A 27,875-nucleotide genomic window follows, 5' to 3' on the forward strand; every position below is an offset into this window, starting at 1 on the left:
CGGGGTCCCCCAGGAAGAGGTGGTGGAAGTGGCCGGGGAGAGGGAAGCCTGGGCCTCCCTGCTTAGGTCGTTGCCCCCGCGACCCGATACCCGGACAAGCGGCAGATGACAACGACGACGACATTTAGATTTTTTCTTTGTTCTCTTTTTAATGCTCTGCACATGTCTGGACTTAAGTTAGTAAGTATAATTAAGTAGCCGAACAACTAAAAGTGCCTCTTAAAATCCCGCTAGGCTAGCTGTACTGTTAATTCAAGGCTCTCTACAGTAGCTTGCATCCATTTGTCTTGAAAGTACAGTAACCACTGTTCACGCGCTTCTTACGACAGTATGGTATTGAATGAGTCTGTTTGACATTATACAATAACCTAATAAGATGAACAAATTGATCCTCCACTTAAGGCTCTTAATGTCAGTTAATAGAGTGGGCCATCCGTTAATGATTATGCATGACTTTACAGTCGGATGCAAATCCAAATGTTAACATCTTAAGTTATGTTTCTATAGGAGTTGCACATACCAGAGATCGACTGGGAGTCCAATGACAATAATGCTGACCAGAGGCCTGGTGTCCATGTACCAGTCCTTGAGAATTGTCTGGATGAACTGGAGATGGATCATCTAAAAAGATCAATAGACCCAGTTGCCACCTCTGCTGAAGCTTAGTTTTGGATGCTGAAGATATGTGTGGCAATTGTTATAATTTATATAAGCTTTTATGTTTGCATTGAAGTACATCTTTAAGCTCTGTCTCCTCCCGTTTAGTGATTAGTGTCATATCCGCTTAATGTTAGGCTCTCCAGCCTTGAGACGAAGGGGACCGTAACAGCGAGGATGGCTTATGTACAATTTGTGTGTGTACCTAATAAACTATTAATAGCAAAACTTAGTGAGCTTGAAACTGTTAAGATAAAAATTAGATATAACCTTTTATTTTGTATAAAGTGATACTGTGTTCAGCATTCCTTGCCTACAGAAAGGGGGAACCTTACCAAATTAACTCAAGCCAACACCAAGCTTATCTTTACAACATGCCATTTGGTAAGCCTAACAGAGTAAAACTCCAAAGCACACACATACACATGCGAGATCCTGCTGTTATGCAGGGGAGTTAGCCATTGACAGAAGAAACATGGGGCAGTTGCATGTCTGTATCATGATTGTGGATGGACCAAAGAACCAGAACCGCAGCAGATACCTCAGATGCTCTGAAGAGGCTGTTGAAAAGACAGACCTGTGAGACACTTGTTCTATACTCTTCTTTATATTTACACACTTTATAAACAAAAAGCCATTGAAGGAAGGTTAGAGGCAGGAAGGATGGAAGTAATGACTTTTTCAATGGAAAAATGTGCATTTAATAAAATAAAAAAGGCACACCATGTTCAATAAAAGTCCGGAATTAAGCCATGACCCGAGTGACAACCTCGACAGAGACATCTTCGTCATCAACGTCCGGGTGATATGTGCAAGAATCATCTGGAAAGACAGAGAATGGTAATGAAGATGTAGCCAATCATACATGGGAATACAAATTGGAGAGTAGGTATTCAAGAACGGGTCTTTAAAATAAGATTGGATAATTATCTCAATTATTTAAGTACTAAACCAAATCATGTACCTTGGGTGTGATTTCAGCATCTTTCTCGTAAGCAGGTTGACCACATCTTATCCGTCAGAAGTGGCCAAATGCCAGTCACATTTAATCCCTTTCTCAACTGTTTCATTTGTTTCCTGATCGGCCACTTAAATACATATACTTACTAACTTAAGTCCAGACATGTGCAGAGCATTAAAAAGAAAACAAAGAAAAAATCTAAATGTACATTAGGAAAACATTTTCTGATGATTGAATGTGCCTAGCTTGCTAGCTGATGACACTCAAGACAACTCTTAATTATTAGCCTTTTTTAAATACAAACTTCCACCAAACTAGTTTTAAAGCTAGATAGACTCCTGATCGTGACTCCATCCTAGCTACCTACACACCATATACGGCCCAGACATTTTCAGGTAGGTTAATTGGTCTAGCGTTAGTTAGCTTGCTAGTGCCACTTCAATGACGTTTGCTCGGTGACGCATAAGCGGAGCTAAAGTTATTTGTTACTGATAATATTGTATTTTACTGGGCAATATAAGGCTACTTATGACACCTAGGCCTACTACTAAACATAAAAATATATTTACCGAAAGCTCTCGAGGTGTCTGCCTTGCATCACAAGTGCAGCCACGACGAGTCTAAGGAACCACTTGAACCACCCAGTAATGTCATGTTGCCTTAAAAATTACTGGACCGCTATACCACCAACTGGTGGTATGGAGGCTTTACAGCTACCGAGGCACATATCGTCGCACATGCACACGCACATGAGTTGTGGATTTGTACCACGGCAGAAGTGTAGCAAAAGTCACGTGTAAAAAACACAGCCAATTGAGAGGCCAGCCTTTGTGACTACATATTTGGACAAGGTTTTACACATAAACAAATCTGAGAGCGCATTTGTGGATCCTTGTACGCATTTGTGGATCGCGGTACGCATTTGTGGACAGTACACATTTGTGGATCGTACACATTTGTGGATCGTACACATTTGTGGATCTTGCTGTGCATTCGTGAATCTTGCTGTGCATTCGTGAATCGTGCTGTGCATTTGTGAATCGTGCTGTGCATTCGTGAATCGTGCTGTGCATTCGTGGATCGTGCTGTGCATTCGTGGATCGTGCTGTGCATTCGTGAATCTTGCTGTGCATTCGTGGATTGTGCTGTGCATTTGTGAATACTTTTGCTACAATAATAGCCCCATACTAAACTAACTAGCCTACTGTCATGTTAGCTAACACAATCGCTATATCCGGTGCCAGTAGCAAAAGCTACATAATACCTTCATAATTATGAATAAATGAGGAGGCATAAAACTTAAATACTTTGTCTAACAGAGTACTCGGGACGTCCGTTTGGCAATACTGTCTACATCAGAAATTGGAATTAAGGGTAGCTCTTTTAAACACCGGTTATTTAAGTGGCCATTACTACGCTGTGTTTACCTCAATAGCGGCCGGCCAGAAGTAGTTACATCTGTTTGGTAGTCCCCGGTCATAAATTTTCTAATTTGGCATATTGATACTATATCCAAGTGGGTACGCCCACACCAAATATGGGCCACATCGGACCATAGGGGGCGCCACAGGCCACGCCCAAAAGTCAAATTTTCAAAGTGATGGCATTTCCACCCCATTGCTCCAATTATTCTGAAACTTGGTGGGCATGCCTCATTTTTCATGAGGAACAAAAAATCCACAAGGATCCATAAGGTCCTGGATGGATGTTCCTGTACAGTGATAATTTTGGAAAACATTCAAAATTCCTCTTCTCTTGAACCAAAGGTCTAATTGACTTGACATTTTGAACAGATATGTATCATTGAAGTATTAAAAAATGTAACTTAAGGCAATTAGGTAGACTAGTCTACTATAGCTGGATCTGTGCTGGATCTGTGCTAAACATGTTAACGTTATCACGTTCCGTTGCGTCGATTTTCGATTTAACCTTGGCAAAACGGAAAAAGCCTTATCCTTTACATGCCTGTGTACATTTTAATCTTTTCGATCTAATCTTTTAAATGAACCACTATGAACTACTATGCTATGCTACCATACTAACTGCTGTTGACAGGATGACAGTTATCCACCCGGAAGTGTCTTGGCAACCTTTGTTTACAAACATTCTGATTAGGTCTATAGCGGTAACAACATCAGCGTCCGACTTGTGTATGGTGGTTATCATAGCGACAGTGCGTTTTGTTGATGCACGTATGTCCAAACTCTCAAGCTACTCTTGGCTCTTCAAGTATAAAATCACGTTACGGTTTGTGGGAGACCAAGATCATCGTTCTGCAGTCAGTTTCATGTGTACTTTATTTTGAGTTTATATACCACAATTTAAGCACAAAAAAAAACAGAAATAAGAAAAAAATACAGAGGACACGACCTCGGTGTCCTCAATGGTAGTTACGGCCATGATTGTAGTTCTTCAAAATCCATTTACCATGGTTAGCGATACTGAACAGAACTATACTATATTCTACAATTGTCATAATTATCTTAAATGGTCTCGTTGCAAAAGCTAAATCGTCTCTAGGGACTTTGAAGCACCTGTGTGCCAATCTGGAGTAAACTGGCGATAGGAAAGATGATGGCAAATACCACACAAACGGAATTGGGGCTCGCTCACTAGCTCTGCAAATTCTGCTATTCTGGGAAGCCAGCCAATATAAAACCAAAACATGAATTATATTAATATGAAAAAGATTGCAGTTTGCGTTGTGTAAAGGGTGAACTCATACAGCTGTCAATCCTTGTTAATGCAATCCGTTTCACCTTTCCTAACTGTCTAGCTAACTGGTAGATCGAAGCCTATTCTAGAAGAATGGTAATAAATGATAGAAGCCCATCTCCTACTGTAAATAACCTGCGCATTGTGGGTGCGGCCAGCATGGTAAGCATGGAAAGACGGAAGACAGAGATCAGAGCATTTCGGGACACCAGAACGCAAAAAAAGAACCCTAGTGGCCTAATCTCAAAGACTAGTTGATAAAAAGTTCAAAAAAATTATGTGAAATGTGCTAATTGAATGTTTCATAATGATGCTATTAGGTAGAGGAGGCACCAGATGACAAACAGACAATAGAGCTGCAGGTAGGCAGGAACAGACTGGCAGAGACAGGGGGTCTTGGGTAAGTTTGTTGAGTCTCTTGTTTGTCAACACGATGGGTTCTCTTCTTTAGACTTGTAAAATAGGGACATAATTGGACAATGCCATGGATACCCCCAGTCTCTGCTTAAATTGGTGACTGAAGCAACATTAGTTTGAGGCAATGGTTTTGTTGATGTGATGAATTGTGTAGTATTGGGTACAGGTAGTTAGAAGGATGGCAAACACCTTATGTCTTTTCTAGGAGACAGACTGTGAGTCAGTGAGGGTGGTGAAAGGGAAAGAGCCAGGGAGAGACTTCAGATGACAGTGTCACAGCCATGGCAGGACCAGGGGTCAACCTTTTTGCCAGGAGGAAACAGTGGCACAGTACTGTCTCGTCACCTCAGTGGTGGGACAGAACCATATCAGCCACACCCACAATTTATAGAACCGCAAACTCTCGCCAAAAAAGTGTTGACACTTCAAGATAAACGGTGTTGTGATTTTCCCCGACTTTATGATGGTTAAATTGAAAATATTTTAGATGAGACTGCACCATGCCCATTGTTATTACATAAACTGCACCCATACAGTGTACAGTACATACTGGCCTTTCTTGGTATTGCTGGTTGTAAATACTGTACACCTGCATTCATACTTGACTGATAAGAAACACTACTAAAACTATATTTGAACAAGTTGAGACAACCCTTCAGTTACTAACTATAAATTATCCAGGAGTATTAATTATGGTTCCTCAATATACATTTAACATATTACCATGTAGGCTGTATAACAGCAATCATTTTGGTGTCCCCCTCAGAAATTGCTCTTGAGAAAATGTCATAGAATTGTCCCCCCCCCAAAGTTGATAGCAGATTTTTGCCACTGCACAGATCACATCCTTAGGATGCAAGCTTTCATAAAATATATGGTAGTTGAATCAGTTTCCCTAAATGGCACAGCCCAAAAAAGTATCAGCCATATACTCTATTTACCAATACCCAATTTATTATGCATGGGCAGCATACTAATATGGAGAGAAGGACGTGTCTCTTAGATAACATCCTGAGGGTATAAGCTTTCAGATGATATATGGTTTTAATGGTTGTATCTGTTTTGCCTTCATGTTACAGACTAACATGTAGCAATGAAATTCAGCAAATTACCAAAATTACAAACTTGAGCAACCTTGTTTAATGTGGAAGACATTTCTGAAATAAAGGAAAAAATTAGAAAGCTAATGTTAACTCCAGATTAGCTCACAGTTGTTATGGCAATAAAAAGCCATAACAGTAGCTCTAATTACTTGGAAAAAACATCCTTGTCATCACTTTCTGCCCAAAACAGACGGCTAGGTCTGAAGCAAAAGCAAAATATATTTCAGACCCAGATTAAGAAATAAAAAAATGCTGTTCCACTTGTAATGGGTAAATAAAGTATGGTATTGCCTAGTGCTTTTTGTAGGTAAATGGCTTGCTTATCTAGCTATAATCACCCAACCTTAAATCTTCCCAGAGGAGGAAGAAGATCCCAGCTTCTTGCTGGAGGAACAGGATATTGTGTTCAAACATTTCCCTGCCCACCTTGGGATGCAGTGGGATGCCGATGCTGCGGCCTCGTCCACAAAATACTAATGGCCATGGGATCGGGCCCTATGGCCCCTGGCATGGTTCAAGACATCTTACTCAAGGTCCCACGCTCCAAACATATAAAAAGGCCCTTTCCAAAATCAGAGCACCAGGCACGTCACTCCTTCCAGTTTATCATAATGTTTGCAGAAGGATCTTTGTGACTTAATGCCATTATAGTCAGAGAATGTCTCATAAGGGTGCTTTGGCCACTGAAGGGAAAACTTGGGCAACTCTAACCTACTTTCCTCTTCCTCAAAAAAACCCTCCTTTATCCATCTCGTCCATGGAACAGTAGATGTCTGAAGTGCTAGCTGCAAGCGCAACGCTTCGATCAAACAGTATGGGAGTTGAATCTGCGTGCAAGATGAGGCTGTTTGTGTAGGAAACCAGGAAAACGTGGACTGGATTGCTATGGGTATTCCCCCTACTGAAAGTGGAATGGATTTGATTGTGAAGCAATGGAAAGATTGCAAATGTGTGGGGGTCCAAACAACTTTTTTTTTTAAGTGAGGGGGACGTGACCCCCCCAAGTTATATTGTGGCGACACCCAGAAGCGTTGTTAGACATAAAACTCTACTGGGGCACAGGCCCCTATTTATTGTTTTCTTCCAAGCGTGCTCTGCACAACACACTACCTGGCTATGTCGCGCAGAGAGGTAAGGTTTCGAGATGTAATTTCAACAACCTTCTCTGACACAACACTGGGCTCTCGGTGTAATCCCCAACAATTCAGATGAACACACAGGAGTAGCAAAAATCACTACATTTTATTGGGTACAACAAGTTCATAATAAAAGGCATTGACACAGTAAACTTCAGGCGGCATACAACACTGGGGTAGACACAAATGTGGCATAAGGACCGGGGTTTGAGATGGAACCAGCCCAAAGGCGCCGAGCACCCCTTAGCCACCTGCTGCCCACAAAGTGCGCGTCCACATTTAAACTCTCAAATCGCACTGCAAACTGCCACACCCACCCAAGGACTAGACTAAGGAGCTCACTGCACTCAATTGAAGACTAGAATATATCACGGCACCGCTGTCATGCGCACACGTTAACACCAATGTCCACACTTCACGCTCTCCGCGCAGGATGGGCCGCAGGCCAGGCACCGGGGTCTGTCAGGCCACAGTTAGAATTAATTCCAACCCCAAATCCCTACCCAGTAGTGAAACCCTTTCCTGAGTTCAAACCATGTAAACCTCACACAAGCAAGAAATTGTGAGAATGCTGTTAAGCATTCTCACTATTGTTTTTCTGTTTCTCTTTATTGTGAGAATGCTGTTAAGCATTCTCACTATTGCTTTTCAACTTCTCAGTTCTTCCGCCGTTTTTTGGCCTTTAACTAGTCCTGAATACTTTCACCGATTCCTACAATTTTGGTATCAAAACGTTCAGCTCCTTCAGGAGATGATGGCTATGACTTCTGGTAATTCTCACTTTTATACTTTTTAAAGAATTAAGGTTTTTGTGCAAATTAAACATTTAGCTCCTTCTAGATTGTTATGATTGAGCACACTCTGCTGGCTGCTCTTTTTCTGATATTCAACTTAATTGTCAAACAAATTCCTCTGACGTTCATATAGTTAAACTTACAGAAACAAGTTATACCTTAATGTAGGAAAACTTGTCCTCTTATCCGCACCATGAAAGCAGAATTGGGTAACGTTTTGGAAACTGCAAAAAGAGTTGTATTTCTGACCGCACAGACACATAAAGGATATCAATGGTTTCGGCAGAGTCTTGGGTCTCGGAAAATATCCGTTTTTTGGGGGATTGGACGTGTAGTTTTGCGTCTAGTTTAACTTGTTTGAGGTATGGATGTTAGGCAAATTTCTGTTATTCTCGACGAACCAATAAAGTTCATCATTCATCAAACCCGATTACTAGCAATTGTCGGTTCATGCCAATAATACAATTACTCCGTTTACATGTGTAATTAGTTATGCGATTACTCAATAAACACGTCTACATGATTCTTTTTTATTAATCGTTGTATGCTTCACGGACGAAACTTGCACCATCATCCTTCTGCAACAAAGTGTCGCCATGTCTTCTTGTCGGCCCTACTGCTGTATGTTTGAATCCTACTAAGAAAGCCGAGTAAATGCACTCAATGGTAGGCTACACCTGCTATTGTAACCAATAAACAGAATTTACTCGGGTTGTGATAGCAGTTTACTATCGATCCAGTTTTTATTTAACATTTGTTGGAATGAAATGCGTCTCACTTGATCACCATGTAAGTCAGGAACAACATAAAATAATAAACCTTAAATCACATGGAAATGTGATTATATCAATTAGAATAAAAAAAATAATATATATATTTCCCCTTTTTTAGGCAGTTAACCAAATACTTAAATGTCTGAACAACACAGTACAAAAAATACCTGAAGGAATGTTACTCGTCCTCTTTAATTAAATGTCTCTTTCTCAGTCCATGAAAAAAATAGATACCAAACGGTCTTCTTATAGAACAATGCGAAGTTCCTTGCAAACGGTCTTCTTGTAGATAAACGTTGCCGACGGACTTCCGGATATTATCCAAAGAAAACCGAGTACTTTTTACTGTAAATATTTCACTTAAAAATACTTTTAACAAGTTAAACTCCAAAATTAAACAGCAGGAGAATCACAGCTTGACCACACGTTACTTGCAGGCATTGAAGAAGAGAGCTACCCGCGAAAACTTCGTATCAAAGGTAACAATAACACACACCGTAAAACAGCAGTCGTAAAGCTGCCGCAACATAAAGTGGTCGTAACCCTTACAGTGCGTGTCCACTGCAGCGACGCGATGCCAGCGACAACATGTTTTCCATTCATTTTCTATGGAGCCAGGTGAATCGCTTGCGTGGTGCATTGTGGGTAGCGACGCGACGCGATTCGAGTTGAGATTTTCTCAACTTTATGCTAATGAGGAGCGATTTTCGCTAGCGATGGCCAATCGGAGTGTTTTCTTGTTTCTCGTAACGTAGAAACCATGGTAAACATTTCTAGCTTTCTAGGTTTCAAGCTGGAGGAGAAACTAATCGTTTGTGTGGCTGCTTACCCAGTCCTGTACGATACATATCTGTATTCGTACAGAGATGTTAATACAAAAAACCGATGCATGGCGCAAGGTTTGCCGAAGTTGTGGGTGCTTGTCCTTTCAAATTCAGTTTAGTCACATTACGTAACTTCGTTCTGTCCTAACTAGTTAGCTAGCCGGGCTGGAACTCCCTATCGTTTCGGCAGATTAGCAGAGATTGAAGAATATAGTAAAACGTTTTTTTTTACACATGTCAACGTGTATGTCTACAGTATTAAACAGTTTTATATTTTGTAAACAAGTTGTATTTTGATCGATGTTGCAACTACGTAAACCCAAGTCTGCACACTTGGCCATGACAACTACAACAGTGACTTTAGAGAACTACATTCTACATTAATCTGTTTGAAACGCCCCCGAGCGTGGTGAACTGTGGGAAGGCAAGCGTAAGCAAAGTTCAGGAACGCAGGTTTGATATCAGCTTTGGTGGCAGGGACTGGTATAGACATAGTTGGAATACTCTGCTGTTCGTTTGAGGTTTTATATTCATAAAATTTTATAAAAGTCAAAATGGTATTTTAAAACTTTCCATAGTTTTGTAATGTTTTCTTAGCCTACCTCAATTCTTGTGTCCAAGTCCAACACCTGGACTTCTGTGTGCGTGCTGTAGTGGCTATTGGGCAAGCTCAGAAGAGCGCTGTGACTTGGAATTCTGCAGGCATCGGTTTGTGTTTTTGGTTAAACTGCTTTGATTTTACAAGCGTTGAGCAGTACTGTGTACATTTTTTCTGGGATTATCAATCTAAATGAATGCACTGACTAATAAATTAAGTTGTTAAAACTCAAACTTGATTTTACTGGGGCACAGCAGATTTGTACTGGGGCACGTGCCCCAGTGAAAAGGGTCTAACAACGCCCCTGGCGACACCCATGTTCAGGGGGGAATATTCGTCAGGTTTTAACCAGGTTTCGGTGAGTCCAATCAGGTCTAGGCTGCATTCAGACATAAGATCATTAATCAAAATGGCCTTTGTGGATAGGGATCTGATGTTTAGGAGCCCAACATTCCAGTATGGGTTTTTGGCAGCTTTAGATGTAGATAATTCTTCTAAAAATAAACATTTTGTAGGAAGAGTAACGGGGGAGCAAGGCTGAATACATGTTAAATTGGTATAATTCCTAATAATTGAAGGCCAAGATTTGGAAAAGGGGCGGGGGGCCGACACTGTCTCAATGGGAAAGTATACATCAACAACCACACTGGCTACACTATAAGCTAAGCTATCAGGCCCCAAACAGCTCATAACATGCCTATCAACATACCTATCAGACTCTCTAAGAGACTGTGGCTGGGCTTGTTCTAGTGAGTGTCAGGCCTAATCTAAAGTAGCTTCAATATTCCTAGACAATAGAAAAGCACCTCTCAAGCTCGGATGGAGCCCGTCACTTTTCAACAAGCCAGGTTTGGCCCAGAAACTAGACCAATTATTTACAAATCCTAAACCCTGTTCTGAGCAGAAGTGAGTCAACTAGCGGTTCAGTCTGCTGTAGATCTCGTCAGTCCCCCTAACAGGTAGTGGACCAGAGACTATTACTCGATGCCGACTCATCTTTTGTGCAAGGTCACATGCCTGTGCTATACAAACCTTTGTGACCTCTGACTGCCTCTGCCTAACATCATTGGTGCCGACATGAATGACTATATTCTCGTACCTATCATTAGTGTGTGCGCCATGTGCCTTAGCTTTGGCCTTTGCCTTAGCCCTAGTGCTAGCCAGCACCCTAAGATTAGCTTCTATGTCGGTAGCTCTGGCCCCAGGTACACAGTAAACTGTCGCTGGTTGCTCTAATCTAATGTTACGACTGATGGAGTCACCGATCACTAACGTCTGAGGTAAAGACTCTTAAGTGTTTGTGTGATATCCCTACACCCAGAAACTAACTATATAAGACACCTAACTAAACTTATTTGCCTGCACTGGGAGAGGCTGTATGCATCATCCCATTAGATTAGCCTCCAGACATTTCACAGTGTTTACACACAGGCAATTGACCATCATCACCATCTGTCCATTTATTTGGAAAAATAAACCACTGTGAAAATCTATTATTTCCTTTCCATGACCCTAAAATAATCTTCCTTGTGCATTTATGCACAGTGCCTTTAGAGCAGAGCATGATGTTAGCTCTGTATAGTGGGCATCTGTATTCACAAAGATGAATGACTGACAGCAATGTGAAGGTGCCTCTCAGATTGTATAGTGTGTAGCTATATATTTGCAACAACTGCACAACATAAACATAAAATGCTTGCAGTGTTCACTCAATCATTGGTTCAGGCAGGAGGACTCAGTATAGTATTTACTTGATGCTTTATTCACATGGTACAACACATCATTGTACCACTTGATTTGGCATCATGGTTCTGCTTGCATCAGCTCCCTGCCACACCCAACGGAGACACCGTCTCGACCTCCGAGCAGAGAGCAGCGACGCATTCCCCCTACGACAGGAAACACAGAACCAAGGAGGCCGGGGAGGCGGAGGCAGCAGATTAAACAGAAAACAACCTGTGTCGCACTAGCAAAGCAGATTGCAGCATATCCTGATTAAATAGCCTGCCCTGCTAAGAATGTGTGCCCCTACTGCATGATATGACGCTCTGCTAGTGACGCGCTGCTAATGTCCCGCATCCCCCTGCATGAACCAGCTTGGCTTTATTGGATTGGTTCCCACGCTGGATTTTATGAAATGTCCCCTGGGGGGTGTTGCAACAAGCAAAAATGTGATCTGGCTATGTGAACTGTTCAAGTATTTTGCATAAAAATATATATTCTTTAGCATGCGAATACCTTGGTAAATCTCAAAGCTGAGACAGACTTCATTGAGATGTCTACCATATTTGCCTTAATCAAAATACATTTAGATACCAACATATTTTATCCAATGTTCACCAAACCCGGCACAGATCATCTTCAGAATAAGCCATCACAAAAGTTCTCAAATTCATCTCATTCATCCATTAATATCAAATCAAGACAAACTAACCCAAACAGGATATGAGCTCATGTCTGTTCTTTGGTCTTTGGTCAAAAGACGAACTTCCTATCATTGCTTATGGCCATGCTTTTAACATGATCAGCAGGGCTGGACTGCCCATCTGGCATACCGGGCATTTTCCCGGTGGGCCAAAGCACCTTTGGGCCAAATCGCCAATATAATTTATAGGCCTTTTCTTTCTTTTTGCCACACCGGCCCATAAAGAACTGACAGTGGCCCATTGGTAAATTTTCTTTATTGGCAATGACCTGACCCAATCAAATCCAGGAACCCCACTCCCGGCCGCAAATTTACAAAGCCGATTGGTCAGGGGACCTGTACAAATGGGGTTACATAACATTGCATAAGTATGGACGCCTGGCCAATAAATGCTATTGAAGGGCGGGTCTTGGCGTGGCAATAGTGGGATTCATAATATCACCTCCTGCCGGCCCTGAGACACGAGCTGTAGTAGGCTAATGCTTATGCTTATGCTGGAAGTTTAGCATCGTTAAAATGGACAAATGACCACCAAAGCGCAAGGGAGGTGCAGAAAAATTACGGGAGAAAAATATAAAAAATCTATAGGCGAATGCCTCAAAATGTGCCAACATTTCGGACATGTTTGGGGCTGTAGCAGCTTCAACATCAGCATTACCTGTAGAGGAAGGAGGAGAGGTGGCTGGCTCAGAGAAGCAGGAACAACATACTGACAGGGTCAGGAAACAAGCCGAGGAGGAGGAGAGTGACCATGACAGGGCCATGGGAACAGGGGCGTTTCTACACAGGGGCCTACAGGGGCCAGTGCCCCTGTAAAAATGTCCCTGGCCCCCCTGTGGCCCCCCTGAACTGACTTTTTAACACGTTTTTCTTCTTCTAGTAGTCATCATGAACCGAGGAAGGGACATTGCAGCCTTTTTTGGCCCAGTAAATAAAGAAGTTACAGAAACTAATCAAGGTATTGAGAGAGCTGAGGAGCTGGAAGAGGGAGAGCCAGAGCATTTAGTATGATTTTAATGTAAAGCAAATGTAAGTATTTAATGTTTAAATATCATTTGTTTCCGTTTTTTAATGTGCCCTTCTGATTAAACACTGGCCCCCCCTTGGCCCCCCCAGTAAAATTAGTCTAGAACCGCCACTGGGAGTGAGTAAGGAAAAGATGGAAGAGAGAGCAGTTGACTATGTGGTAAGGAGTAGGCAAATTAGGGACTCTCAGAAAGGGAGGGTGGTTGTGTGTGTATATTGTATTTAGCAGACACTTTTGTCCTAAGCGACAAAATATGATTCTTACAATAGTTAAAATTAACAGTAAACTGTTTTAAAAGTTGCTAAGCCAATGTTAAGCAATAATAAATAAATAGTAAATAATAAAGTTGCCATGGCGAATCTGCTTTGCTGAACTGCTTGCCCCCTCCTTGGTGCTTGCAGCTGTATTTTACCACTTGTTTTTCCACACTACAGTATGTAACTTGTATTGCTATAACATCCAATAGATTAACTGTATGTAATTTCAGGGGCATTACTTAGTTCAAAGGTTCTGAATGTTATTATTAGCCTTCTTTTTTATTTTACACAATTGGATGGAATTGATTTTTCCAAATAATTCTACAGTAAGCAAATTTATCACACTGATCCATTAACACATCATGTGTTACCACATACTGTCTGTTTTTCTTAATCAACATCACACAGTAACATACAACATAATTGGTTTATTAAGACTGTGAACAAAACTCAAACAAAACAGTAATCCAAAATATACATACTGTGGATGTATCAACGTCTCTCCCCCTTTTTGCATTCAACAAGTGTCAAAGTGGAGCTGGAGGGTTGGATGATTGGAGACAACACTTGTACAGCCAATCTAATAGGTAACCCAGAGGACTACTGCTATAAAAACTAAAACAAGATTACATATAAAATTGCTTTGGTAGAATTGTCTTTAACCTTCGATGGACTTGACTGTAGCACTTTTGCTAGGACCAGAACCATAGAGCCAAGTTACACAACAGCCAAGTTCAGGGGAAAATGGCCAGAGACATAAGAAGGGGAGGGATCATGGTCAATGTTGCAAAGTGTACAATATTGAACTGTTGTTGGAGGGGGTGGGGTGATGGGAAGAGATGGTGAAATTTCCTCCTTCTTTGCTGTCCTTTTGTCAGAGTGGAAATATTTCGAAAGTCAATGTGTGGCTATAAATCTAGACAGGAGGAAATGGAGGCACTTTCCAAAACTGAATGAGTTTGGTCACAAGCCCTACCCCTTGTTGGGGGAAAACTAACACTGTAACAGGCCAGCACTACTAGACCACACCATGTTGGAACCAGTTAAAGAGCCTTTTATGAATGTTTGGAGAACAAACAGTGCTTTGCTGGGGTTGGAATCCTCATACCTCCTTACATCTCTTTATACATTTAGCCATATACCCAGCCTTCACATCCATCCATCTCTTCATGACTAGGCTTGGATGGCCTGGCCTGTTAGTCAAATTTCCTGATTTCCATCAGTTCCCTGAAGATTTCAACTGTAAAACAATACTGATAATCACCATCCCTTCAGAGGTAGGTAGCAACACAAGCTGAAGGCTGCTGTGCTAAGCCCCTCCCTCATCTTGTTTCTCACAATCACACTGCTGCATCCAGATCTCCGTTTTAATAGCCTGGGAGTTTCCTGAGGCCTGTTCCATAAAGCGAGTTTACCGAATAAGCCAAATTTATGTCAGTTAGTCTGACTCATTTTTAGTTCATTTGGTTCCATAAAGCTAGCTCAACGTAGTTCGAACTTGGTTACTATGGCAACTTAAGCTGCGAAACTAGTCTGGTCAGGGTCAGACTAAAGGCCGATTTATACTTCTGCGTCTCCGTTAACGGACAGACGCACGCACGGAGTCGGACGGACTGGTTGAATTTATACTACTCCGACGGCTCTGCGTGCTGACAGCAATTCACAGCCAGAACAGTAGATGACGCTGCACTGCGATGCTAGCTAGGTTATCGAAAAGTCGGAGCAAATTTACAAATGAACCATTTCATCAATAAAATAAGCACATTTTCAGCAACTACACTCTCCTTTTCTCGTCACATTTTAATTCAGATGCTGATTTACATGTACTGTTTAGCTGAAATAAGAGTTGTAAAAACGTACAACAATGGCGGTCAAAGGATTCTGTTCTCTTGTTGGTCACGGCAACCCCGCCCCCCACCCCTGACGCAATACGGACCAATCATAGCCAAGGGGTATCCGTAAAAAGACGCACGGACAGACGGATAGTCAGGAAAATCAGGAGGTGCACGCAGAGCTCTGCGAAATCGGCCTTAACTGTCAGGCTTAGCGTGACTTGGTGATAACCAGATGTTCCTGTAACACTGACCCAACGGGAAAACGATAATTTACCACGTATATTCTCATTTTCTTATTCTCATCCATTCAATCTGTTCAACATTGATAGAAAATCAACTTAAATAGCCTACAACATTATCCTAATGCATTAAACAATGATGAACAATGCTTTGATAGGCTACACACCATAGCCGTCAATGTATGGATGTTAGTTTGTGATTTCAAATGTTTAGGCATCAGGCATAGGCCTATATCTCAATGTAAATTATCAGAGTATAATTATCATAGCAATATAATTGTTAACAGTAGCCTACAATTGCAAAACGAACCTAAATCCGCCCTCAATTTCCCCGACACAAAAAACATGTAAAAATGTTAGGCTACTGGATGTATTGATTAATAGTAGGCTTTTATTTTAAACTAGATGAGTTTAGAGGGTTTCTTTTAATCAACAAAGTAAAGGTCTAAAAAGGTCCTCGACCTACGTAGCCTGTCGTTCACGACGTCAATCATGGCGTGTCATTTTATTTTGATTGAAGCGGTGGATGAGGGACCTGTCATAGTACACAATTTAAAGCGAACGTTCTTTCTGGAAGAAGTCACGTGGCCGTGTGCATTGCTTTTGCCGTGGTGGATTATATGATCCATGTTTTACCTCTCGAGCTGCTTAAGAATAGGGTGCACGCGCAATTAGCTTGACTACTTAAATCTGACTTGACTTAGTAGGACTGCGTGAGCTGAAATTGGCCTTTATGGAACCGCTTAAGCCCCGCTTGACTAATTCACCTTATTCAAGTCTGGTTTAGGACTTTAAGTCTAGCTTTTTTGAGCGGTCTTCATGGAATAGGCCCCTGGTAGTTTAAACTCAAGTATTTTACAGTATACAATGACAAAGCACAAAACAAAGTTTGTGATTGTATGCGTGTGCTTTGTCTTTCTGTGTTTGAAGCTGCACCTATGTTTTATTTTCTGGGTCAACATGAGTCAATTTTCCTTTTTTGGAAATCATAACTTATGATTTTGTCTGACATCATTGGTATTAGGAACAAAGTTTATATTGTTCATGGAACAACTTCGTTCCCACTTCACAAGAAAACATTAATGAAAGTGTGGATAATTGTGGGGAACAAGGAACACTGCCTAGCTGGATGACTGCTTGACTGTAACTGTTGTCTCATCACAATGTTTGACCAGTTGCCGTATTTTTTGGCTTGATGGCTATATTCATGGTTTTGTGAACGATGAATCCTTGAAACAGTGGCAACACAGAACACATTTACAGACAAGGAGCAATGAATGACATACAAACACTGTGTTTGTTCAACCTGGAAGCTCACATTCTACCCAAAGTTACACACACACGTTGCATTCCATGCGTCTTTTCAAAATCTCAAAGGCTTCTATCTCTTCTCACCAAGCTCTTCAAGTGTTGAAGTGCATATATTTGTATGCTACATTGTCATTTGCACTAGAGAGAACACACATTGAAACATCATTTGTCACAATAGGTTCAACAAAAACTGTAATTGAAAAGGTAAACGCAAATGACAAAGTTTTTTAAGGCTGACATGAATGTGGAATATTTACCTTTAATGTAATGTGTGTATGTCAGTTGATAATCATATATTAGACACAACTAACATATTTAAGCTTTACTGTTCTTTGAGTAACAATGTTGGTAGAAGCTAAAGTGACATGTTATATTCCAAAAATGCTTTTGGGACATAGTGATGACACTTAGTAGTGTCTAAAGTTGGGCAAACAAGCTGAAAACCATTGATGTTGTGCAGTTGTTGCAAATCCTTTAACCCTTGTGTTCTCCTCGGGTCATTCTGACCCATTAGTCATTGTGACCCACCTTCGTTTGCGACAACTTTACCGCATACAAAAACACATTGCGAAGGTTAAAAGAAAAAAAATTGTATTTGCTTTTGTATTGGGTAAAATTGGGTAAACACAACGATGGTTCGTTATGAACCTTTTGGTCATGTGACCCGAAGGCAGCACAAGGGTTAAGGAACAAGACAGAAATTATATAGCTACACACTATACAGTCTGAGAGGCACCTTCACAATGCTGAACTGGGGGAACTGGAAACTACAAAAAACATTTACTGTCAGAAAACGACATCAGTGACAGTAGTAATCCGGCTCCTTTGGAACTTGTACATAGTTGGAGACTTCAATGAGGTTGTGATCTGGGTCTCTGAAATAGAGGGAGATAATGGCCCCTACAGCCCCACTCCTCTCCACCGGTCCTTCCTCTACTGACACACCACAGGCCTGCAGAGGGAATAGACACAAAAATAGAGCCAATGCTTCCCTCCTGGGTGAACAACTTTTACACACAATGCAGGAATACATGATGTTATAGTCACAAATCAGCAACCTGAAGGTGTTTAGCCACAATGGTCAGGGGTGTTTTGGTGATGAGACACAGGTCAGCTGACCCAGAAGTGGGACACTTGGCCTTGGGTTCAAATTCCTTGCCCATCTCATGTAGGTTGAACTTCTGGTGCCCAAAACCTAAAGCCTTACGATTCCCCTGGAAGAAGTACACAAATATTGCCATCTAGTCAGTGTGAGAAAGTCAGAATGTCATTAATTTAAAAGGCTCAAGGTGGCTATTCTACAAATATGAATCGAATCCTACCACCTAGACTGTGAGAAATAAGGGCAGATTGCCAATAATTCAAAGGCTCACTGAGGCTGTTCTCTAACAAATACCAATCTAATATTGCCATCTTGTGGACATTATAGGTTGTTTTCACTATTCTTTAGATTCAAGATTCATGTCTCAGACTTATCTTAAAAAAATACTCATCAATCTACACACAATGCTTTAACAAGTCAAAAACCCTTTGTTGAGTATTGTGTGAACTCTGTGGTCTCAAAGCGATTGATGGCCTCTCTATGCTTCTCTTATAATAAGTAAAAGAAGCATAATAAGCTTCTCGACCACAAAGTTGAGGTTGAGAGTTGGCCTTACGGTGCGTTCACACTGCAGCGGGGCGGGCAGAGCGGGGCGTCGGCTTCCCATTCATTTTCAATGAAACCAGGCGTTGACGCCCGCGTAGGGCATTGTGGGAAGGTGAGCGGGGCGGCGAAGCTCGCATAGGGCATTGTGGGAAGGCGAGCGGGGCAGCGAAAGTTGGATTTTCTGAACTTTATGTAAATGAGGAGCGTGAAAACGCCAGCGATGGCCAATCGGGTTGGTTTCTTGTTTCTTGTAACGTAGCAACTGTTGGTAATGGTAAACATTTCTAGGTTTGACAATTTTCAAGATGGAAGAGCAACTCATCATATGTGTCTTCATACCCAGTATTGTATGATACGTCTATGTTAGATTACAGAGACGTAAACACAAAATACAACACACGTAAACGTGTGTTGTATTTTGTACTTTAATTCAGTTTCTTCACATTACGTAACTTTCTTCTGTGCTAGCTGCGTAGTCTAGCTAGCTCACCCGGCACACGACTGACATTCAACGCTGAAATGCTGGCTGGCAGCCACTCGCTATCCATACAGTGAATGTGTAGAGGCAAGTCATAATCTAGCGAATGATTTGCACAGATTTCGAGTAATATAATAAAAGGTTAAACATGTCAACGTTAATGTCTGATGCATCTTTTTTTCCAGCCGGAAAAAGACCCGTTACATAGAGTGCTGGTGGCATTTAATCTTTCACTCGGCCTAAAAAAAGTGTGGAAAAAGATAACCTATTGTGTGCTGAAGATAAGATCATGTCAGATCTAGAAAGCGTGTCGGATTATTGCTTAATGTGTGTAAAAGTTGTATTTTGTCTGCACATTTGCCATGACATTATAGAACTACAACAGTGATTTAAGAGAACAACAGCTCTGAATGAATCTGTCTGGCACACCCCGAGCGTGGTGCACCGTGGGAAGGCCGGCGGTGCTAAGCGGTAAAAAAGTCTGCAGTGTGAACGCACCGTTAGGTGTTAGGTGGTGTAATGAAGCTTCCACTGATAGATTCTTGATCCTGGGATCTTGGGATGTACTTTTGATGCTATTTTGTACCCAAAATAAGTGCCCAATGACATTAGATAACAAGTAAACGATTCGTTGGAGAAATCATAATTATATACCTACACTTTTAAACCAGTGTAGCTCACTGTAATGCTGTACGCAACACTGGTAAGAAACATTTTACATTCCACCGCTGTTTAGGAGGCCAAACAGCGACAGTACATTTTTGGCACCATCAAAAGTCCAAGATTAGATTTTCAATTGGTGAAACAATCAGACTATCAACCTGAACTGCCACAGCCTAACCTATATGCCAATCTCTTCATGAAGGTCTCCTCTACAGGGCTGTGAAACGAGTGCCCCTGTTTTACAGCTAAATTTTGAGGATTACAAACTGCCCTTCGCTCTATCTAGCTACTTTCTCTATCATCTGCACAAAACAAATATGGACAGGAGTTAAAATTGTGCCTCTTTCGCTTATTTAATCCAATCAACCTAATAATCTGTTTCCATATAGTTGAAACGTAGGCCTATATCGACGAATGTGTAGTCTCAAATACTCAGATAGAAACATTTTTCCATTCCGGCGTATTCAAACAATCCCCTCAGTGAAGGTTGACTAGCAACAGCAGCAGTGACTGACCTTCAGTGACAGGTGGGGGCAGGTGCACAAAGGACACACACGCATCAGTGTAATCTTGCTTCCAACTTTTGTTTTGACAACCCAGTATTTGGAGCAGATAAACATCTAAAAACATGCAGGGCTACAGTAGGCCCAAGGACCAGGATCAATGACAGGATTGAGAGAGGCTGATATAGAGCGAGTATTAGAGAAGCTGACAAAGTTCAATGCGCTTTTCCCTACTTGGATTGCTTCCAGTAAACGTGTTATATTAGCCAGTTTTCCCTAAATAAATGTCAAGCTTATTTAAAGGGGCAATTGATTGCAAAACCGATTTTACCGTGTCATAGTTGAATAACGACAGTTTGGTGGGTAAAATGAAGAGTGAATATCAAAGTCCATTAACACCTCTTTCCTATGCAAATCTCAAAAAGGAAAAATTTGGCTGTAAAACGCTAGCTTTTCAACAAAGCCACTGGTGTGACGTAGGACCAGGGACCGCTCTTTTTGGCTCTGGTCTGTATCTTTGTCACGCCCCAAAATGTACATCCAGACCAGCCCGAGGTAGCGTCTATCTCCGATACTAGTTTAGCTGCGCGCTGCTCTGTGTAGGCTACTTATAAGGAATTACAAAGAAGAAGGTTTTGAATTATAACAAGGATATTGAAAATGGACTACGGTCGTAAATGCTGTGTTCCAGGCTGTACAGGGAAGGCTAACACTCACAGTCTTCCCAAGGAGCCAAACATTCGACAGGCATGGCTGCTGTTGTTTATGAGAAGATCCCGGCAAAGTTCCACACTCAATCATTCATTTGCTCTGAACATTTCACCAAAGACAGTTTTGACAACCTTGGACAATTTCAAGCAGGATTTGCTAGGAAGCTGAACCTGGAAAGAGGTGCTGTTCCGACCGTATGCTCATTGCAACCGCAAGCTGTAAGGACAGTATGATGTTGTGCTAACAGTTATTAGCAATGCTAACGTGTCCTGTATATAGCATAGGTAGAATGCTAAATACGTTTCTACACACATAAAATGACTCTAGCTAGACTAGCTGTAGTCGGCATTAGAAGGGAAGCTTCCGAAAAAATAGCCAGAAAACAAACAGCAGTCTGGCTTATTGCTAACGCCTGTCTAGATAATCTATTTGCAAGAACTGGAGAAAGGCAGGTGCAAGATACAGGATACATTTGCATTGCTAGTAGTTAACTGTTACTAGTAACACCTAGACTGTAGTAGGCATGTAAACTAGTTAAGCTTGCTAACGCAAGAGCATAGGTAGAATGTGTGATAATTTAGCCTAGTTTATTGGCAATGGGGCTAACGTTGATTCATATTCCTGACTGTGTTTCATTCAAATAAATAACCTGTGTCATGTAAATCTACAATTAAAGATGCATGTTTGTCCAGATCTTTGTCAGGTTATTTTTCAGCAAGATATCTTGAGCTAGCTAACTGAAGCCGAGTTGAATCACAATATGGTTTGGTTGCTAAGCCTAACGTTCTACCCACCCAAGTCAATCCAGTTTGCTTCAACAACAGAAGTGGAAACAAGTAACGTTATCATTTCAAATGATATGTAGTCAATCTGTTGAAAACAGTGTTGTGTAGATATAATAGATTTATTTGCGCATTTTTATTTCAAGTCTCCACCTTCGGTGTTTCAGTGAGTGCTGCTGTTGGCCGTGTTGCGTTTTTGCTCCCCAGCTTCACTCGTTGAAAACCAACCAATCAGCGCGCAGCTTATCTAAATATTAATGAGCATACCATAAAAGGAGAAAAGCTAGTGTTTTTACCCCGGGAACATTTCAGAGGATCTATCAGGGGGCATGGAAGAGCACCCGGGCCACCTTAAGGAACGGTGTAAAATACCCCAAAAAAACAGTCAATTGCCCCTTTAAGTTTTTGGAGGCATATTTTCAGTTTGCAGATGGTAATGTTGGAATAGGGATTCCAGCTGAGATACTGACAGTGACAATGTTGTTAGAACTTGCTTGTTTCAAAGTGGGATCTTTATTAATGAATGAATGCAATATGCTTAAAAATATCACTAGAAGGGAAAAACTTCAGACGAAGTTTAAAGGGGTGATTGACTGGATTTTTTGGGTACTTCACACTGTTTCTTAAGGCCTCTGAATAGGGTATGTAACATTGGTTGGGCTGAAAATGGCCCGGGTGCCGTGATACATCCAGTGAAATGTTTCCGAGAAAAAACGTTAGGTTTTCTCCTTTTATGGTATGCTCATGAATAAATAGATGAGATGCGCCATAGACATATATGTTCAGGGGCGTTTCTACATGGGGGCCTACGGGGGCCAGTGCCCCTGTAAAAATGTCCCCCCCCCCCCCGTGGCCCCCCTGAACTGACTGAAAAAAGTCAGCTCAGCTTTTTTTTACACGTTTTTCTTCTTGTAGTAGTCATCATGAACCAAGGAAGGGACATTGTAGCCTTTTTTGCCGAAGTAAATAAAAAAGTTAGAAAAACATATCAAGGTATTGAGAGAGTTGAGGAGCTGGAAGAGGGAGAGCCAGAGCATTTTGTATGATTTTAATGTAAAGCAAGATTAAAGTATTTAATGTTTAAATATACTTTGTTTCCATTTTTAATGTGCCCCTCTGATTAAACAATGCCCCCCCCCCTGCCCCCCCCAGTAAAATCAGTCTAGAACCGCCACTGTACATGACAACACTGGTTGTTTATTTGAGTGAAACACATTCAGGAACATGAAATAACATTAGCCCCATTGCCAACAAACTAGGCTAAATCATCACACATTCTACCTATGCTCTTGCGTTAGCAAGCTAAACTAGTTTACATGCCTACAGTCTAGGTGTTTTCGCTATCTAGCTGTTCTTGCATTCCTTGCAAATCAGGGTTAACAGGGCTCCAGACTAACTTTTTTTACTAGGAGCACAGTAGCCCCTGCCTGAATATTTTAGGAGCGCGAGCAGAAGATTTAGGGGCACACCTGATACCGACCTGCAATGCATTTATTAATGTAACTGGAGAGGGTACAATTCAGTGGCAATTTTAGACCCTGTTATGGAGTCCTCAAGCACTCCTAATATTTTTAAAATATATTGTTTATTGTCATTGATGCTGTTAGTTCATGAAGAAAGGGACATCCTTAGTTTTTAAATTCAATATTTTGCATAATAATACAAAAATGTATTAATTGTTATCCAGCGAAATTAGGGATTTATATTAGCAAGGGTGTTTACGTTTAGCACTTTGGTAAGGCACTGTATTCATGTCACATTCTCCTTGGGGGCTGAGCACCCCTAAAGGTCTGATCCTAGAATCGCCCCTGCGACTCACCATATAAGCTTGAGTTTAAATACATTATTTAATATGACATTACGTACTGTACATGCAAGTCTTAGCTAAATGACTTAAATGTATGATGCACTTTTTGATCAGTCCTCCGACAACACAATACTTAACGAGTATAACAGCGCAACTGCTCAAACACAGGCAGGGATACAGTAGCAACGCTAGTGCTAAATAAGTATTTAGCTGCTAGCTCCATGACGCCGGGTAAGAAGGACTCATGAAACTGCTTACCAAAAGAACGAAGGGGCACCCACTTGTCTGGCAGATTAAGACATGTTCGTAGGAAAAATATCCTACAGTAAACTTTCCAATACTTTTTGCTAGGTTTATAGGTACCTAGCGAAAAATAGCCTCAACTTTCCTAGACTTTAAGCTACGGTACGAATGCAGAAGGAAAGCTGATATCGCTGTCTTACTAGAACGTCGTATCTATGCATCGTTGCTAACGTGTGCTGACATTGTGCACACCCAGAGCCTGACTAAGGAGAGCCTTGCCACTCCCTATTAAGCCCCATTGTACCAAATTTGGTTGCAGTTCCACCAGAGTTCCACTGGGGGTGATCGCAAGCGAGTGCATGTTGAATTGGAGTCTATGGAGCTTAACGGCTAAATTTGTCTCTTTTGCCTGATTGTCGTTGAGAAATCTCCGATTTGATTGTAGTTTTTGCATGTTCAACATGGATTATAGGTCGAAAGTTGAATAAACGAGTACTTATGTCCTTTTGATTTCTTACAGGGTGAGTCGTTGTTGCCCATAACACGCTAGCATTCTGCTAATAAATGCTGATTGGTTAGTGAAGGACTGATACGACCAGGGGTCTCATTTATAAAGCTTGCGTACGCACAAAACGGGGCTGAAAATGTGCCCAAGCCACTTTCCACGCAAAGGTTGTGATTTATAAAAAACAAACTTGACGGGAGAATGTGTGGTCCTCCACGCAAACTCTGACCCTCCCGTAGGCCTGCGCACATTTTGAAAACAGTTGGAATTGGCGACGCAGATGACCGTACTGTAGTCAGACTGCAGAAATTGAATGTGGGAAGAACATTACTCGTAATATTTATATATTTTGTTTTCCTCATTTTTTTCATTCAATTTCATGATTGTCATGAAAATTACATCCAGCAGTGTTATTTGCGCTTGTACTGAGTACTCTAAAAAGGACTAATTCTTCTACTATTGCCCCCCCTCCCTCATTTAGTTTAGTTACTCTATACCGGCCCCCCGGCCCGTATTCCCTCTTCCTAGAGGAATTTGCAGATTTTAGTGCTGATCTTGTGACATATACTGATAATGTCTTAATTATGGGTGATTTTAACATCCATGTGGATGACCCAAAAGATCCTCTAAGTAAGGCCTTTACTGCTCTATTGGATTCCACAGGTCTCACTCAGGTGGTTTCTAAACCTACCCATCTTCACTCGCATACATTGGATTTAGTTCTCACACGGGGAATCAAGATTAGTGACATCATTGTCCACCCCCACAATCCTATATTATCAGACCACTGCCTGGTTACCTTTAAAATGGATCTCTGCCAGAGCCTTGGAGGCACCCAGAATATTTCTACTAGCCGCTGCATAACCCCAAACACAGCTATGGAACTGGCTAATATTCTACCTGCTGCACTAGAAGCACTGGACGTCCCAAATAAATCATTAAATGCTAAAACAAGGGATCTGAATTTGGTTCTTCAGTTATCCCTAGATTCTGTTGCCCCACTCAAACCAAGGAAAAGAAAAGACAAGAAAATGGCTCCATGGTATTCAGAGGAAAGCCGCACTCTCAAGAGGTCCACTCAAAAATTAGAGCATAAGTGGCGTACCACTAAATTGGAGGTTTTCCGCCTGGCCTGGAAGGACAGCCAAATTGAGTACAAGCAAGTCCTCATCAGGTCCAGATCAGAATATTTCTCGAAATTGATTAGTAAGAACAAACACAACACAAAGTTCCTATTTGATACTGTTGCAAAACTCACTAAGAAAAGTACACTCTGTGTTAGTTCAGATCTCTCTCCCAATGATTTCTTAGATTTCTTTGACCAAAAAATCTATGCAATAAGGGACAAACTACAGACTAGGCCTGGAGGAGTGGCCATCAACACAGAATTTGACTCTATACCCAGCATGCTGCATGTTGAGGCTCTTACCCACTTTAACCCTATTTCTATGGAAGCGTTCATCGAGCTGGTAGATTCCTCGAAACCCATCAGCTGCCTTCTTGATCCCCTCCCTGCCAAACTTTGTAGGGAACTTCTCCCTATTATTGGACCTTCCATGCTTAGTATTATTAATGAATCTATTGTAACTGGACAAATCCCTGACAATTTCAAACAAGCTATTATTAAGCCCCTTCTTGAAAAACCAAACCTGGATCCAGGTTGTATTAGCAACTATAGGCCAATTTCAAATTTGCCATTTCTCTCCAAAATTTTAGAAAAAGCTGTGGCACAACAGCTAACTGAGCACCTCTCCTCAAATCAGCTTTATGAACCTCTCCAGTCTGGATTTCGTCTTCACCACAGCACTGAAACTGCATTAGCTAAGGTAGTCAATGATCTATTATTAGCCTCTGACGCGGGCTCTATCTCTGTTCTGGTTCTTCTAGACCTTAGTGCAGCATTTGACACTGTGGATCATGAGATTCTCCTGGAGCGTATGGAGAACTATGTTGGGATCTCTGGTACTTCACTTCAGTGGTTTAGATCGTATCTATCTGATAGATCACAATATGTCCACTATGATGGTTGCTCATCCAGGAGCACTACTGTAAAATACGGAGTACCACAGGGTTCAGTTCTAGGCCCTCTGTTATTTTCACTCTATATGTTGCCTTTAGGAAACATAATTAGAAGCTCTGGGGTACATTTTCACTGTTATGCAGATGATACTCAGCTATACATGTCCATAAAGCCTGGAGAATTTCCACATGCTATGGAAAAATGTGTTTCCGGGTTGAGAACTTGGATGACAGCAAATTTCCTTCTTCTTAATTCGGATAAAACCGAGGTTCAAATTTTCGGCCCTAAAAAATACAGAAATAATGTATCCAATCTGACCTTAAACTTAGATGGTGTCAAAGTATCTCAAAGCCAGTTGGTAAAAAATTTAGGAGTCACATTGGACAAATTACCAGAACTGCATTTTTCCATCTACGTAATATTGCCAAAATACGAAAATTCCTCTCAAAGGATGATGCTGAAAAACTAATACATGCTTTTGTTACGTCCCGATTGGACTACTGCAATGTGTTGTTCTCTGGCCTCCCAATTACCTACTTGAAAAATTTACAGCGGGTACAAAATGCTGCTGCTAGACTATTGACAAAAACAAGAAAGTTTGATCATATAACCTCTACTCTTATCTCTTTACACTGGCTCCCTATCCAAGCCAGAGCTGATTTCAAAGTTTTACTACTAACTTACAAATCTTTACATGGATTGGCACCACTGTACCTCTCCGGTCTCCTTGCACCCTATTGCCCCGCAAGGACTCTAAGATCTCAAGATGCCGGCTATCTGGTAATACCCAAAATTAAGAAAAAAACTGCTGGAGGTAGGGCGTTCTCATATAGAGCACCTCTTCTCTGGAACAAATTACCTGTCTCAATTAGGGAGGCTGATACTGTTTCGACATTTAAAACTAGATTAAAAACGTTCCTGTTTAGTCAATCCTATGATTGTTAAATGTGTGTACTTTCTATGTAAACCTGGGGTGTGCGTTTGCCTATGTGTGTATCACATGTAACTTTTAAATTGTAATTTTAGCTTATGTTCACACTGCCCATTTAAATGTTACAAATAAAGTAAACCTGTTATTGTATATTGTTACTGTAATAGTTCCGTTGCTGTATATTTTAATTGTTATAGTTTACTAGTTGGAGACAACGGGGGGCTGGTTGTTTTCATCCTTATTCGTATAAATATAACCTATTTTAGAGTTGTTTCCCCTGGAACAGATTTCATGTTCCAACCAAGGGGGGCTGTCGCTGTCTTGGTGTGTGGGGATGCATCAAATACCCTCTTAGCTTTGTTAAATTGCTGCACTAGTCCACACTTGACCGGTGGGGATCTCATTCTATTACGACTGAAACTGTTAGCTGCTCCTGGCATTCTCTAATCCCTGTTCTCCTCTCTGTCCCCCCCACACATCCCTTGTGGTGTGGGGGGTCTGAGCTGTCAGGA

The 27,875-nt window shown here is 41.3% G+C and overlaps 1 protein-coding gene and 1 long non-coding RNA gene across 2 annotated transcripts in view; both read right to left on the bottom strand.

Annotated features, from left to right (window-relative positions):
• Positions 1 to 933: 933 nt before the first annotated feature.
• On the bottom strand, positions 934 to 9,207 carry LOC146302903 (uncharacterized). Its single transcript, XR_014754885.1, has 3 exons — positions 8,724 to 9,207; positions 1,381 to 1,479; positions 934 to 1,217 (listed from the first exon to the last, which is right to left on the bottom strand). It is a non-coding gene; the product is annotated as an uncharacterized LOC146302903 (long non-coding RNA).
• A 4,893-nt stretch (positions 9,208 to 14,100) lies between these two features.
• glod5 (glyoxalase domain containing 5) overlaps positions 14,101 to 27,875 on the bottom strand; it is a 50,384-nt gene continuing 36,609 nt past the window's right edge. The window contains exons 3-4 of the mRNA XM_084697402.1: positions 18,131 to 18,286; positions 14,101 to 18,024 (exon numbers count right to left, since the gene is read on the bottom strand). Coding sequence (XP_084553528.1) covers positions 17,872 to 18,024; positions 18,131 to 18,286 — 309 coding nt within the window. The 3' untranslated portion in view covers positions 14,101 to 17,871. The remainder of the gene's footprint in view (positions 18,025 to 18,130; positions 18,287 to 27,875) is intronic.

The sequence above is a fragment of the Hypomesus nipponensis genome, chromosome 1 (assembly GCF_054491055.1).
Source record: "Hypomesus nipponensis isolate SF chromosome 1, ASM5449105v1, whole genome shotgun sequence".
In the NCBI taxonomy this organism is placed as follows: Eukaryota; Metazoa; Chordata; class Actinopteri; order Osmeriformes; family Osmeridae; genus Hypomesus; species Hypomesus nipponensis.